This window comes from Centruroides vittatus, unplaced genomic scaffold (assembly GCF_030686945.1).
Source record: "Centruroides vittatus isolate TY-2023 unplaced genomic scaffold, ASM3068694v2 contig_341, whole genome shotgun sequence".
Classification (NCBI taxonomy): domain Eukaryota; kingdom Metazoa; phylum Arthropoda; class Arachnida; order Scorpiones; family Buthidae; genus Centruroides; species Centruroides vittatus.
The window spans coordinates 2,892,577-2,910,294 of record NW_027122166.1 but is presented as its reverse complement, the minus strand read 5'-3'; the positions used below and the strand labels follow the sequence as shown (position 1 = coordinate 2,910,294).

Here is a 17,718-nt window from a genome sequence, read left to right as displayed (position 1 = left end):
AAATTGGAAAAAATCACTACTTGGAACGACCCCAGTCCCCAATTGGTTCCACTTTTCGACGCTCTACTGTATTCAAATGCAAGTTTGAATATTTTAATTTCCTATAAAAAGTTGTCTCAATATGAAATTGGCACACAAGGTGAATTTAAAAATATTCTCTAAAATTATTCTTAGTAAAATGACACAAGTTTTTTAGATTTATTTAAACAAAGAAAAAAAACAGTTCAGTATAAATATGATAAATTTAAAAATATATCAAACCTGGTAATGGGTTTGCATAATGGAGCTGAAGTATAATATAATGAATAGAACTGTTTCCACCAACATGAAATCCTACATCTGTTGAAAAATGAATATAATAAAATGAACAAGTTTTACTAAATATGAAATTAAAATTCAAATATTCACTTAACTGGAGGTAGAGTAATTGGTGGAGCATTTTTAGCCCAAGCATACATGATAGTCATTTTCTTGCAAAGTGCACTATGTATACAATTCCTAAAATATATGATTTTAGAAAATTTTTTTTTAAACTAATAATAAAATTGAAAAATTATTCTATTCATTTTTCTTACCAATGCTCAGGATATATATAATTAGGTGAATATAAAGAATTGCATCCAAAGAGTATCATGTGATGAGCCCTAAGTGCATCAGCAGATGGTTCAAATTGTACTGTAGATAACAAAGATTAATGAAAAATTTGAATTTAGTGTAGTTATAATTAAAACGTGAAACACTTACTAATATAGGCATCATCAGCATCAATACGTTTGGTTGTACATATATATGAATCATGCTGTGAAAATATAACATTATTAATTTTAAAGGAGAAAATTTTATATAGCTTAAAATAGTATACTTACTTTAGTTGGTTTAACATTTGGCATGTTTATATTTATGGCAAAATGATCTTTTTGCATGGGTGGTTCTGCTCGTGTATGAACATTTCCAGTTATATGTTGTATGAGGATCAAAAGCAAGTAAAACAACAGTAACAAAAATCTATCTTTTATCATACTGAAATAATCTAAGGAAAGAATAAAATAAATATTCAGTTTCATCTATTTATATATACATACATTAACTTTATTTAATTTTATTTAAATAATATTTTAACATCTGTATACATATATATAATTTTCTTCATTTTCTTACACTTATGACAAAAGTATAATAAATTGATGGAAAAGAAATTAAAAATAAAAACTGCAAGAACTGGTAATGCAGTATTAAGATAGTAAAATCAGTGCATAAAAGTTAGCTGCATTACTAATATAATTATAACCTATAATTTATTAAAACTTATTCAAATAAAGTATTTCAGACATGACAACTATGTCAGAATCGTTCAGTTTCATTAAAATTTTCAAAATAATAAATTCTGATTACAATAAAACAAAGAGATATTAACAATAGATAAATTTTAATTTGATAGCATATAAAAATTTAAAGTTATTTATGCTAAAAATATAATGCATATAATTTCTTTGGATTGTATATTTACTCTAATTCAGAATTTTTATAAAATTAAACTGTCACTTGCAGATGTCATAAGATGCTGTCAACTTACCTCAGACTAAAAACTAAAAGAAAGCACAAGTGCATCTTTCAACCAAAAACCTTTGGACCTTTGAAATATATATACATATATATATATTTTTTCAGAGAGAATTAAGACTATGTAATAATGGATCAAGTTTATTGAAAAATAAAAGGAGTACGTTGAAAAATATTTTTGTAAGATCACTCATTGTTGTTATGATAAATTTTATAAGTACATTAAAAGAAATAAAAAATGCTTTAATAAAGTCTAAAATAAAACAAAGAATAAAGTTCTTTTGGGCACGTTACTCATTTTCATATACACATGATCAGAAAAAGCTAAAAATAAACTTGAAAATAATTTTAATATTGAAAAATCTAAATTTAATTTACATTCCCTTTATTACAGTCTTCTAAGTTGAAATTTGTTATTTAATAAATTATTTTAAATTTTAAACATTTATTTAATTGATATAAAATGGATTTACACTCTAGAATTTAAAAAATGAAGCTTGATGATAAAATGATAAATATGAAAAAAAAAATGCTGTCATATTTAGTTTTGAATTTGTTAACAAAATGATGGAAAGTAATTCCATCATACATAACAAGGAGAAACATTACTCTATCATAAGATCAATCATTTTAAATGTAGTAAAACCTTCTAAGTTGAAATGAACTAGCTCAAAGCTATCTACAGGTCTTGGGTACAGTAAACATATAGAGTTTCCATATAATGTGGTCTCATTAAGTCAAAATTACCAGCACTTTTAACTCAAATCTATTTTCCTGCATACCTTTCATTCTTTGATAGGTCCACAATCTTCATTTTCACTTACATTCCATATGAATTACAGATGATTAAGATAAACACTTCTGTTCCATGCCAAATGGAACCCCATGTCAACATCCTTTTGCTCATACAGTATGTTAATGGTGTTCTGATTGGGGTGCAAGGGGATGCCTTGGCAATGCACTCAAAAGCACCATAAACTGTTACAATTTTGTAATCATTTTGTGAACAGGTTTTTGAGAAATAGCTTTATAAAGGAAAATTTACAGCCACAGAAAAATTTGAGAAAATCTGGTATTAAACTTGTTAATTAAAAACTTTACTTCAAATTGGGAATTTTTTACCCCTTAAACTTCACCTTAATAAGGTTTTTACTATATATAATTATTTTAATTGTAAAAATTTGCTTTGGGAAAACTTTCATATTATTTGAAAAATAGTGCAGTTATTGATGGATAATATGTGCTGATTTTAAGGTTATTATATTGCTTATGAAATTACAACAAGTATTTACAAAAAATTTCTGCTTTTGTATCTGTAGAACAGTCAAGAAACAAACATTATGTTGTTGAAGATTGAAGAAAGAGGGAAGAATATATACCTGGAGAAAGAAATGTGAAATATGTGCCACTAGAACACCCAAAGAAGATTCTTCTCCTCCTTTCGCATTAAACTTGGATTAATGAAAAACTTTGTGAAAGCCTTAGAAAAAGATGGAAGTGAGTTCCTTCACCTTCAAGGAATTTTCTCAAATCTGACAACAGCAAAATTAAAGGAAGAAATTTTTATAGTATCTGAAATAACTCCTTAAAGACAAAATCTTTGAGTCAAAGCTCAAATCTGCTTAGCATTTATTGAAAACAATGGTGAGTGGATTTCTGGAAAACAGAAAAAAACTATCAATGTCTAGTGCCAAAGCTACTGAGGTGTTACAAAGAAAAGTACTGCCTTTATCCTTAAAGATTCATCTGCATTCTCATCTTGACATAGTTCCACAGATTTGGGTGATGTGAGTGATGAACAGAGGAAACAGTTCCATCAAGACATTTTTGAAATGGAATTCTTGTTACCAGGAATGATGGGACCCAGCCATGCTGAGGATTATTGCTGGATTCTCAAACAAGAAAGCAACAGTGAATATAAGAGGGAGTCGTTGGAATAGAGCATTTATGACATCTTAAATCAAGACTTGAATTGAAATAATATGGCTTCCAGTGCAAACCAGAAGTTCATATATAGTTGATTGGGGCTCCTGCCCCTAAGCTTTCCACATCTGATCTCAGCTTTCACCTATCTAATGCCGTTCTTGAAATTAAGGGAAGACAGACAAGCAGATGAATGACAGTGGGAGTTTATATATCTTCAATTTTTTCAAATTGCAGCTCAAATATCTTAACTTGTCTAGATAAAACTACATTTGAAAGATAAGAAAATGCCATGTAATAAAACATGTATTACATTCAAAATTACTTCTTGATTAGTAGAGAGAAAGATAGAAAAGCATAGATTAATCAAACTCGGAAAACTGCATACTTGGCTAGTAGTGAAGACAGTAAACAAACAGCAGAGTTATGATGGAAAGTTACATACAATGTCTGCAAACCAATGAAGATGATGCAGATTCTGTAGATTCAGAATCTGCATCATCAGAAAAGAATTAGAAAAATTAGAAATTCACCAATTTTCAAAATGCAGAATGTCTCCTTTGCATTTTAGAAATAATTGGTCAGAAAGGAGAGATATAGTAATGACTATAGTTATTGATCTTTCTAAAATGTTTGTTATAAATGATTAAGCTATTTTCTATTCTTATTTTTCAAAATAGAAATCATCATCAAATAATTCACATTAACAATTAACAGTTGCCATCACATAAATCAAATTATTATTATGTAAGCATTGCATAACAGAAAAATTGTGATGATATACATGCAGCTAGGTTAACCACCTCTAAAGCTCTGTAAACCCTGAGATTATTCTAGATGTGTGACCACTAACTACACTCTACTGAACATGTGACCTAGCCACAGTCTGTTGGTGACATAACTAGCAGCTTTGTCCTGACCTTCACTCAGTGAAGCTAGATAAGTCTGAATATAGGAATGGAGTTGTGCAACCAGGATCAGAGGGTAAAGGACCCCTTTCATCTACATTCAGACAAAGGAAAAATTAAATATATAACATATTTATTAAAAATATGTTCTATGTTCTTTCTTACAGGTCTCCAGACCAATGCTTCCACTAGGAATCTTGAGCCTGAGTCCTATTTTTTGTATTCCACACAAATTAGTGCAAATATACTGTGAATTCTTATTTTTTGATCATCACAATAACTCTTTTGAATTGAGTTTGGATTGCATGAACCTTTGGTGACATTGTTATATATTAGTCTATAAAAGTTTATTCCTCACTGAACAAGAAACTTAACACCAGAGCCACTTTGCACAGGCTTGATTGTACAATTCTAAAAATCCACATAAATATATAATGCAAGCATCAACACTTGGATTGTTGAAGCTAGCAATTTTACTATTTCAACATAATGTTTTGTTCAATATTTTGTCATTTCATAATCCAAATCAGACACTTAATTAGGAATGTCTTTTGGCACCCCATTGATGATAGCACCTACATGTGTTGCATGTCTGCTTGCAGGGGAGCCCTGCTCTGGAGTATTGTGTGTGCATTCCTAAACTCAATGCGTTTTTTAAACTGCCTTAAACAGAAAATAACTTTGTTTGTAATGCTTAGAAACATTTCATTGAGATTCCACTGACTGATGACAGTATTCCAATAAAATAATACTTCACATATACTTGACAAATTAAAATTATCTTTAACATTTAAGTAGAAAAACAATTATATCATTATGCATCATATCATACTGTCATAATACCATATTATATCTAACATAATAAAATTCTGTCAATAATATAAGCTACCAATTTAAATCATTGATGATTGGTCTACATCAATGTTCCCTCTAATTTTTATTGTAGATGAGGGGAACATATACTTCTCTGAGCAAAAAAAATTTTTGCTGAGCAGATTCTGAGCAAAAATTTTTCTGAGCATATATATATATATAATCTTATTTTTTCCTATAAAAATTAAAATAATTAATCATAAAGTAGAGCTTAAAATTCATTTTAAAACATACTTCTATAAAAAATATTATCTTTTGTCAATGATTTAATGTATTTAATCAAAATATACATAGCAATAATCATGTTGCAAACAGAGTGAGAAATAAGTAAACAATTGAAATCAGTGTGCATGCTCGCCTGCATGGCACATAAATTCTCATGTGAGGCAACAATTTGAGCAGTGCGTGCAGCCGTGCATCTTAGAGGGAACATTGGTCTACATCATTCATACATCAATCGCAACAGTTTCGATGAAGTACGTAAGTAAAAGCTTGATGAACACGACATAGAAACCAGTTTAAAATGATTTATAAGTAACGAGAGTTTTGAAAATGTAGCTAAAGCACTTTAAAAACATTGAGTTTAGGAACATATCCTATCCTATCTCTTCTTCAGAGTAGTTGTATGAATATATTCTTAAAACAAATTTATTTTTCTATGGTTTAATAGCAGTTTTCTATGCTTCTGCATGTTCTCCTTTAGCCTTATGTGGAAATGAATTAAAGCTGAAGACATGACCATAACTTGAATGTAAAGTACTCAATGCCCATTAAATTATTATTATTCAATTACAGTTAACAAATTCTAATACATTAAACTCAACTTGTTTTACTATTCGAATGTTATATCCTCAGGCATATTGTATACTTATGTGCAGTAAAAAAAGAATTATTATAAAGAATAACGTGCTCAAAAATTTCATTATTAAGTATTTTTACTTCTTGTCTGTATACACTCAAACCTGTTTTTGTGCGGTCTTTTTTTGTGTGATTTTTTATTTGTGCAATTTTTTTTGTGGTATATCAATTTGATTGAAATTCATATACTGCACAAAAAAAATCACACAAAACAAAATCGCACAAATAGAAAAATCGCACAAAAACAGGTTTGAGTGTATCTTGATGCAGCCTAAATTTGGCTAATTTTCAGATTTATCACACCTTGCAGGTCAAGTGATGAAAACTGAGTCAGAGATCAGATCCAAAAATTATTATGCTTTTATTGACATTGCAAATGCATTTTGGACTTTTTTGGATCTGATCTCTGACTCAGTTTTCATCAATTAACCTACAAGTTGTGATAAGTCTGAAAATTAACAAAAATTTAGGCCACATCAAGATAAGATTTCATTATTATTTTATTAGTAAAAATTCCAAAAATACCTTGAGAGCAAGACAAGTTCTGGCAATAATAAATATAAGTATAAATGAATAATGCCATAGCAAAGCACTGTAAAACAAAGCCTTAAAGTGAAGCCTGTTTATGGTTTTGTTTGTTCACTTAATCTGACTTTGCAAATCTGTTTGCAGATAAAAACAATATTTTGCAGTATCATATGAAATGTCAGAAAGTAATTTATTTATAGTTATTGCTTCAGTTTTTTAAATGGCATGTAACTTCAAACATGAATGACTGCAATACTGATTGATCATTTGGTTATGGTAGACTAATTTAAGCATTAAGATTTTTTATTTTCAAACTGTGTTCTGCCTGCAGGCCTATAAACATTTGAGACTGTATTATTGTAATATACTGTAACAAAACAGTCCACTCTATTTATTTTCATCATAATATATGCTATATCAGTGAATTCACTAATTTGTTATAATAAATCTTGACATTAATGTAAATACCATATATTATGTAATAATTGGTTTTTGATATACTTTTTTCAAAAGAACTGTATAAAAAATCCAACTCATTAACTATTTTATAAATATAATTAAATACATATTTCATGCAACAGTAAGTTTACAATTTCCTTATCTGATGTCATTTATAAATAAGGTTTATTCAAAAGTTATAACACTAAAGGTTAACATTCTCTAATAATAGCATGAGAACATTGACCTCATTTTATCTTATTCATTAATATACAATAAGTTTTTAAGTACAAAAACATGAATTCAAATGCATCCCAAAATATATATTTAACTGAATAACAAAAATTTAGGATGTAACTAATTTCACTTTTCTTTCAATAGTGTATATAACAGCTAAATTTTTAAATGGCATTATTTTATTTGCTGTCATATAAGTCATACATTTTAACTGTTTGAATATTATTTTTTAAGTATTACAAATTTATATATTTGTTGCAAGTAATATTAAACTGTAAATTTAAATCAGTAAAATAAAAATATGCAATTAGAAACATTAATAATAAATGATTAAACTATATTTTATTAGAAATGCCAGCTGTTTCTTTTTTATTTTTTTTAAATTGATAAATTTTACATCATTGATCATTTGCTCTTATAATTTAAAAAACTTCAGTACATTCCATGAACAATATTATAAACTATAAATAAAGAGCAGAAACTTGACACTTATAGCAAACTTTGAATTAAAAAAAAAAACCATTCTAATAGAATTATTTCACTTTATTTATATAGTTAAAAGAAATTTAAATTTCATATAACCTATTTAAATCTATTTTTATCCAAACTAAAGTGGATAAAAATAAGTATGATTATATTTAATCTAGAGATTTTCTAAGTAATCAAAAAATCATTAGGTAAACAATAAATATTATTTATTAATTAAATATAAACAATAAATATTTTAATAATATATATAATTTAACAAAAAAAAAATTTAACAAGTCATCCAACATCAAAAACATTATAAAAAATGTATACTGGTAGTAAAATTGTTATTTTAATAAACTGTAAGGTAAGGAAATTTAAACAAATCTTCAACACAAACCTAATAACTGGGGCAAGTCTAATTAATTTTCTACAGCGAATGTTTTCGGACTCCACTCTGGGTCCTTTCTCAAGCCTAAATTCTAAATTTTGAATGGCACACGATTCGGAGTATTCGATTTGTCGAACACCAATTGGAAGAGAATTTAGGCTTGAGAATGGACCCACAGTGGAGTCTGAAAATGTTCGCCGTAGAAAATTAATTAGATTTGCACCGGTTATTAGGTTTGTGTTGAAGATTTGTTTACAACCTGGTGTTTTTAGAAGTTTATAAGGAAATTTAATAATCATCTTTTGTTCTACAAAATATTTATGCATCTCATCATATCAGATTTTTTTTTTTTTTTTTTCTGTATTAAATTAATGCTTTAAACCTGATAAAACAAAATAAACATGTCAATCAAACTAAATGATGAATGTGACTTGATAGAATTTTAGTTCATACTGGAAAGTAAATTTGTTAGTGAAGTTATTTCATCTTTATATAAATAATAAAAACTTAAAATGTGAAAAATCAAATATTAAATTTCTTTGTTATTATTCTATTTGGAAATTACTTCAAATAAATTTTTTGTGGATGTAGTGTGAAAAACAGTATCATTTTATATCAAAAATAAAAATAAATTGCCAGTAAATATCAATTAAATGTCACAAAATTGCATTTCAGTATCATGTTGCTCTATTAAATATCTTTGTTTATGTTTTGAAATTGATTTTGATAAAAAAAATTTGCAACAAAACACTTCAAAAATATTTTAATATTGTAATTTTTAATAAATTATAATAACCATATAACATCTCAACACTATTTAGCTAAATTTAATAATAATGTTATATACTAATTTGAAATTTCAGTTCTTTAATCTTATCTTTATTTATTTATTAATGGAAATTCATCAAGAACTTATTACATTTATACATTACATTGTTATATACTACACTATATTACATATATACATTACTTTGTTATATACTATATTGTTTCAAATTTAAAAACCATTTTATTCCACATTTCTGAACTTAAATTTGGGATGTGTCTTAATTTAATGCACTTCTTAAATACAGAGTATTCTTTGTCACTTTACAAGAATCTATTTGTAATGACAATTTTACACTATTTCCTATTTATTTTATATTTTCTATTAACTATAATTTAATCTTTAATAAAGTATTAAAAATAAAGAATTTATTAATGTTTTTTCCTCTTTAATAGACCAATAATTACATAATTAAAAAGCATTGTAAGCTAAAAAATCTGTTTTATTGGAGCTCAATAACTGTCTTGTCACCTCAAGTACTTCTGAGCAACCAAGTCAGTTGTAAGGAGAAATAACAGTAAACTAGCTTGACAACTTATTTTTATAAAAGCATAATTTTTTAATACTTGATTGCTTCTTGTTCTTTGAAAGTAAGCACAAAATTGCTATGTAGAAATTATCATATAAGAACACTATCTGATGAATAAAATAGACCTTATTTTGTACAATGGAACAGATATGCATTTTGGGCTATTTGCTCCTCTTCAGTCCTCATTGCACAAATTGTTAAAACTGAAGAATAAATTACAGTAAAATTAACAATTATTTACAAAAAATATAATTATAATTAAAATTACAATTAAAACATGCCAGGACAAAATTCATACTTTACAATATTGAATTTACAGAAGCAATCACAAAATCTTTGTATCTTCTTTTAACGTCCTTTTCGCACTCGGGAAATAACTGTCTTTACGGCGGAGTCGACCTTCTTTTGTAGGCTACTCTTCCGCCTCAATATGTAAAACACGGTTAAAAATATCCCCAAGGCTTTCGGCACAATCATTAAATTTAATTTACAAAAAATATAATTATAATTAAAATTACAATTAAAACATGCCAGGACAAAATTCATACTTTACAATATTGAATTTACAGAAGCAATCACAAAATCTTTGTATCTTCTTTTAACGTCCTTTTCGCACTCGGGAAATAACTGTCTTTACGGCGGAGTCGACCTTCTTTTGTAGGCTACTCTTCCGCCTCAATATGTAAAACACGGTTAAAAATATCCCCAAGGCTTTCGGCACAATCATTAAATTTAATTTACAAAAAATATAATTATAATTAAAATTACAATTAAAACATGCCAGGACAAAATTCATACTTTACAATATTGAATTTACAGAAGCAATCACAAAATCTTTGTATCTTCTTTTAACGTCCTTTTCGCACTCGGGAAATAACTGTCTTTAACGTTAAAAGAAGATACAAAGATTTTGTGATTGCTTCTGTAAATTCAATATTGTAAAGTATGAATTTTGTCCTGGCATGTTTTAATTGTAATTTTAATTATAATTATATTTTTTGTAAATTAAATTTAATGATTGTGCCGAAAGCCTTGGGGATATTTTTAACCGTGTTTTACATATTGAGGCGGAAGAGTAGCCTACAAAAGAAGGTCAACTCCGCCGTAAAGACAGTTATTTCCCGAGTGCGTTAAAAGAAGATACAAAGATTTTGTGATTGCTTCTGTAAATTCAATATTGTAAATTAACAATTATTTATATCTTACATACAGTTAAAACTCAGAAAAAATAAGATTACCCAAAACAATATTTAAATGTGACTGTAAATAGTGTTCCCATGTGATAAGTTCTACATAGCAATTTTGTGCTTACTCCCAAAAAAGATAATTTTTTAAACAGAAATTTGATTATTATTATTATTATTATTATTATTATTATATATGTTGGGTTATGTGAGATATACTAGGTTAACACCAGTGGCTGTGTACTATGCCAGACCAAGTCAAGGCATAGTAACCAAAACAAAAATTAAAGAAGTGTATCAGTGTGTGTCTGTATTCAGAAATTTCCTCACAATATGACATATATTGAATATAGTGGCCTTCGCCCAGGCTTTTGTGTAGTGTGTGTGGTATGACACCTGTAGAGGAGAGAACGACAGGTACAATAAGCACCCTATCCATCCTCCACAGATGCCTTATTTCCTGGGCAAGTTCTGTGTACTTCCTGACTTTTTCAGTGCTTGTGTTTTGTAAATTGTGAGTGTTTGGAATGGATATGTCTATAATGTATATGATTTTATTGTGTTTGTCAATGAGTGTGATGTCTGGTCTGTTGTGGTAAATTGTTTTATCTGTGATTATGGCTCTGTCGTAGTACATTTTGTGCATGTTGTTTTCTAATACTGTCTGTGGAATGTATTTGTAGTATGGTTCATGGATGTCTACTAATTTGTGTTTCTTTGCAAGCTCTTGATGTATTATATTTGCTACTTGATTATGTCTATGTAAATAATCTGTCTGTGCCAAGAGCTTGCAACTAGAAGTGATGTGTTGTATAGTTTCTGGCATGATGTGACATTTGTGAGTGTTGTATCTCTGAGTATGTGTTTTCTGTAGTTTTTAGTATTTATGACCTGATCCTGTATGGCAGTCATGAATCCTTCCGTCTCCCCAAAGAGACATCCCTGAGCTAACCAGATGTTTGTCAACAAAATCCTGGGCCAGGTCGTATGAATGTCTGCCATGGAGTGCCTTTTGAGCCCACGATTGCTTAATGATGTCATGCTTTTTATATGTTGTGTTGTGTCCATATGATGTGAATGAAAGTTTAATGGTATGTTATTTGAGTCTGCTAGAGTTACTGCTTTATGTAACTGTGATGTTTCTTGCTTTTTGTAGAAAAACTCTTGCAATGTTTGTATTTGTTTGTAGTGAAGGTTAACTATGTCAATCAGGCCACGTCCACAATCTTTACCTGGAAGGGTTAGTCTTTCTATGGCAGATTTAAGATGATGTTGTTTATGCTTAGTAAGTGTTGTTCTTGTTTTTGTTTGGAGTTGCTCAAGATCTGTGTGAGTCCAATGTATAACTCCAAAAGAATATGTGAGTACTAGGACGACACACGTGTTTATTGCTTTAACTGTGTGTTTTGCATTTAACTCTGTTCTGAGAATAGCATTTAACCTACTTTGGTATTCTTTAATTAATCTTTGCTTTATTTGTGCATGTTCTGTTAGTTTGGCCTGTTGGAATCCTAAATACTTGTAGAACTTGCCCTCTTCCATGGATTCAATAGTGTTCCCATTTCCAAGTGCAAAATCTTCTTTCTTCAGGATTCCTTTTTCTATGTGAAGTGTTTTGCATTTGTCTAGGCCAAACTCCATTTGTATGTCCTTGGTGTATGAATGTGTGATTTGTAGGAGTTGATGAAGTTGTTTTTGTGTGGATGCATAAAGTTTTATGTCATCCATGTAAATGAGATGTGACAGTGTAAACTGTGTTGTTTTTTCATGTCTGATATTGTAACCATATTGTATGTTGTTTAACATGTTGGATAATGGGTTCAGGGCTAAGCAGAACCAGAGAGGACTCGAGGAATCTCCTTGAAAAATTCCTTGCCTAATGACTATTTGGTTTGTTCGTATGGAAGTGTTACTAACCCTGAGATGCAGTGTTGTTCTCCAGTGCTGCATAGTGTTTTGAAAGAATGCAATGAATGATGGATGTATTTTGCACATGTGTAGAATATGTAGCAGCCAACTGTGTGGAACGCTGTCAAATGCTTTTCTGTAGTCTATATATGTCATGTGTGTGTTTCTGTGTTGTTTGTGTGCTTGCCGTAGAATAACCGAATCTATGAGTAAGTGTTCTTTGCATCCCCTGTGATTTCTAAGGCAACTTTTTGTTGTTCCATAAAAATGTCGTGTTCTTCAACATGTCTGTATACTTTGTTTGCGATACAGGATGTCAATAATTTGTAGTGTTGGAAGACATGTAATTGGTCTGTATTGTATGGGTCTGTGGTATTGTTGTTTTTATTATTATGTTGGGTTTAGTGAGTTATACTCGGTTGACACCAGTGGCTGTGTATTAAGCCGGATCAGAGTCAAGGCATAGCATCCAAAACTAAAATTAAATAAGTGTGTCAGTATCTGTATTCAGGAATTTCCTAACAATGTGGCATGTATTCAATTTATTATTATTATTATTATTCTACTAGTACAGTAGCACACAGAAAAATAATCATATATTTCTTTTAAACTATATTTTTAATTTCATTTAAAAAAAAAAAAAAAAAAAAGTGAAATCCATCTTAAATTCAATGCAATAAAAAATATCACATAGTTATAAATAATACAAATACTCTTTATTATGTACAGTACTTGAATAACTAAAAGATAAAGCAGCTAAACATTATTATTATTTAAAATATTTTTAATCTCACATTTACTTATGATTTTTACTTAATTCTAGAAAAAAAAAGAAGCAAAATATATTTGTGTGAGTTTCTAGAAGAATTATGCTAATTTTTCTTTTAATAAAGATAAATTCTGATTTAAATTTATTACAGGTTTATGCTGTACACTTTAATATGAAAAAATGCAAGACAGAGGTTACCTGTAGGGGTAATTTGCTTTTGTGTACACACATACACAAACTATCTTAATGTGACTTTTAATATCAAGCATATGTTTTTCAAAGTTACCTTTATATAATCTAAAAACACACATTTGATAAATTTATAAAGTTTAGATAACAGTAATTAAATCTGTTACAGATCAAGAACAGATTTCATTATTATTTTCTTTTCAATTCTTAATATAATTACATAAAATAGATTTATCATCAATTCAGTAAACGTTTTTAACTTACCTGGAAGAGAAATACGCCGTTTAGAAGATCGAAATCATATTTAATGGAAAATATGTCAAATTTGAACGCAATCTTTTGTTTCTTCACGATCTTAAATAACAGAAATAACTTTTATAATTTAAAAACGTCAAATTATATTGCGATAAATCACCATAAGGCTTGTTTTGACATGGTGTTGCTTTCGTAATATCCAGGTGGCGCTTTTTCACATGAAATCTATGGACAAGTAGCTAAAGCCCAACGTCAACACAACTACAGTGCAAATTTTAAAAATAATATACAAATTTCGCTTAATAATAAGTTTATAAATTAATATTTGGAAATTTATTGTTATACCGTCAATAAAGTAAGGTTTCATTCTGTCTTGTGAACACTGGACAGAACGAAACCTTACTTCGGGGTTCGTGTGTTTTAGTTAAGGCAACGCAACACTTGGGCGATCTGCCTAGGGGGAATGCTTTCCGGGTGGTCTTTTTAAAGGTAACTGGCCCCTATTCGGGCGTTACCGACGTGGAGAAAACCCGGAAAACCACGCGCGAACCCACGACCGAACTCCCAGTGTTCGGGGAACAAAACCTCTTGGCCACTGGTGGGCTCAACACCGGGTTTTTTCATTTAAAATGAAATTTTCTGTTAATCAAAATGTATCTATAATTGCCCATATTTAGTTTACATTATTATAACTTCGAAATAACGGGACTTTGGAAAGGTTTCTAAAGGCAATTATCATTCCACTTTTAAATGTAAATTAAAGTTGTGAGTGTAAACATTCTATCGTCATATTACTTGCCACTTAAAATATAGACAAAAAGAATTAGGTTTTGTGAATTAAATAAAACAGTATTATTTTCCTTTAAAATAGCAGCAGGTTACAACAATAGTTACTTAAATTAATTAATAATTTTCACTTACACAAGAAAAGCAATTAACATTAAGTCAAACTTTAAACCAAATCGAAAAATAAAATAAATTCAAAAATAAAAGACTAGATCTAGTATTAAAAAATCCAGCAATGAGTTGCGTAACTTTTCCGGCTGTAATGAGATTTTATATTATTTAATTTATTTTTAAGAGTTAAAAAAAAAGCCCCTTCTATCTCCCCACCCCGCGACCTTAAAAAACGTATGAATTGTGGCCAGAGAGATCTATCGAATATAAGTGGTAGTTATTATCTTCAGTTCATCAACACTATGTAGATCGTGTTCGTAAACCTTTTCTTTCAGTGTACCCAGTAAAATGATCTGACGTAGAGGCTCAAGTTAAAATTTAAAATAAATCGCTACACGTTTTAATAAAATTTCTCTTTTATAACTTACATAATATAATGTATCATAACAAATATATAAATTACTGAGTCAGTAGTTAACTTCACATTTAAATTATTTTTCCTGTATGTAGCGTTTTTATTAACTTTTTCATTAAGAGAAGAGACCTGGTCTACCTAGGCCCGTTAAAAAAAAAAAAAAAACCAGTAACGAGTTACTCAATTTTCCCGGCAACATTTAAAATTTTGGTGGCGCCATCTGTTATCATATTTTATTTTTAAAATTTTTATATTTTTAACTATTATGGAATGACAGAGTTTAATTTTTAGGGTGGAGATGAGTTTTATAAAAAAAAAAAATTGTTAATAGTAATAACGAGTAAAATCGTCATTAAGTCCGACCCTACTGGAGATACACACGACTCCCATTATCTCCCCACTCCTTCGACCTTTAACCACCAAAATGTAATAGCATCAATCCCCTAATTAACAAATTTCTCTGCAACGTTTCAGAAATTTTCGATAAAAAGCACAAAAGTTATTAAGCTTCAAAGAGGGTGAACAAAATCGTGCCACACAAACACATACACGCACATTAACATCCATACATACAGAAATTATCCCCGAATTTTTTTGCGTTTCTTGACGTTTCAAGGTGTCCTAAGTCCAATAGTTTAAAAATCTGGGAGGGGGTCATTTTTCGCCGGATCCCTATACTTTCCCTTTGTTATAACAGTCGGGAAAGTAAAAATGACTTTGCTGCACAGTAACTTTTGGAACATCCTGTAGCATAGATGAAGCATTTATTTTTAAGTAATAAGAATAGAAAAATGTGTTCAATTACAAATATTATTTAAACAAATATTTAATTAGAATATTCAAAAGAATATATATATATATATATTTGATCATAGAACGGATAAATATTAGTATTTATAAAATTTCTATATAATCTACCAAGAAACATGATTAACTTGTCATTTCAGATTCAACAAAACTTAGCGCAGCTATTTCTTAAATATCGTACAGAGCTTGCTGTCGTAACTATAAATAAACGCGATATTACAATAAAATAATACAATTTAACATAAGAAAGAAAGCAATAAAATTTTTAATAACACGAACAAAGCAAATAATTCTTCCGGAAGAACAAGTTTTTGCTCGGGGTAGAGAATTAGCAATTTCAAAGTTATTTTCTCATTAAACAGCCTATCGTAGTCAAGTTTTCGATCGATGAGTGTACTTCAAAGCTCATTGAAAATCTATGTGAGAAGAAATTTGCGTGGAAAGAAATGCTGATAGAAGCTAGAAGCAATAATTAAAAATGTATTGGTTTTATATTCTGTTCCTAAACGCAATGATAAAATTACTAAAAGCTGAATTTACATAATTTTTTTCTTCCTTATCTGGAAAATTTAATTGAGCAATTCGAACTAAATTTTTAATAGTTGAAATTCTTAACTGATTGCTGGAAATTAATTAGAATTTTAAAAAGTAAATTTATGAGAAATCGATTGTTTCTCTGTATAAAAATATGCATTTTTTAAAAAGTATTTGATGATACACAGTACTTTATTCTTCTTTAGTTTTTCTAATTAATCAGTATTTGTCATTAGAATTAATTTATTACCGATTTTCCATTTGTAACTATAATTTATATATCTCTAGTTCTACAGTAGTTGCGTGTAGTCTTTTACATTGAAGATAATGCATTTTCTTTGTGCATTAAAAAATTCTAAATTAAATTTGTTTTAACCAGTAAATTTATCATAAAATAACACGAAGAATATAAAATCTATTTAAAGTGAAAATAAAAAATTTCATACAATTTAAAAATAAATTGTTGAAATTCTTGGATTTTGTATTTATATAATGAAAGATTATTAAAAAGTAAATATATTGTTAATATTTCCAGATGCGTTAATGAAAATAGTAAATAAATTGTGTATTTAATATTATTCTGTTTTGCTTATTTTGTTTACCAAGAAATAATCCTTATTTTAGAATAATTTTTCAAACTTTTTCTTTTCAAGATTCAATTACCTTGGGCTCTCAATCGCTATGCCAAACCAATCCCAAAATGCTTCCCACACCCCTGAGACAGACTACCAGGAGAGTCAATCAGATTAATCAGACAAAGGATCAGAAAACAGACCATCTAATCGCCAGACAAGCAGTGATAGCTGCAACGACATCTTTCTCTACCATCCAGAGACAGATGGATGCCTCATTACAGAACCTTGTCTCTTCTCGTACCGTGCCCATCAGTGGCCGAGTAGATAAAACTATCGACTACTGATAGCTAGTCACGAGTTTACGCTTTACCACTGGTCGTGGAGTTTTTCGGATTTTCTTTGTCTCTAACATCTAAATTGGAGCCAGTATCCCACAAACCAAATCAAACCAACCTTTCCGACTATTGGCGGTCGACTATCAGAGGCAAATTTGCACGCACGGTGACCACTTCGCCATTAGCATTCCAACATTATCGGCTTTGTTTGCAGTGGTGTCATTAGAGAAGTACACACCTCTACGACTGGCAACGAATCTTTGGGAACAGATGACTACCATGTTAGTGTGGAGGTGCTCACCGTGACTGGC

General features: G+C 29.2%; 1 protein-coding gene across 1 annotated transcript in view; it reads right to left on the bottom strand.

Annotated features, from left to right (window-relative positions):
- The window catches only part of LOC136974105 (peptidyl-glycine alpha-amidating monooxygenase B-like), a 42,153-nt gene extending 28,101 nt beyond the window's left edge, over positions 1–14,052 (bottom strand). Inside the window, exons 1-6 of the mRNA XM_067268899.1 lie at positions 13,854–14,052; positions 867–1,030; positions 745–799; positions 576–675; positions 416–498; positions 262–342 (exon numbers count right to left, since the gene is read on the bottom strand). Coding sequence (XP_067125000.1) covers positions 262–342; positions 416–498; positions 576–675; positions 745–799; positions 867–1,019 — 472 coding nt within the window. The 5' untranslated portion in view covers positions 1,020–1,030; positions 13,854–14,052. The remainder of the gene's footprint in view (positions 1–261; positions 343–415; positions 499–575; positions 676–744; positions 800–866; positions 1,031–13,853) is intronic.
- Between the last annotated feature and the right edge of the window lie 3,666 nt (positions 14,053–17,718).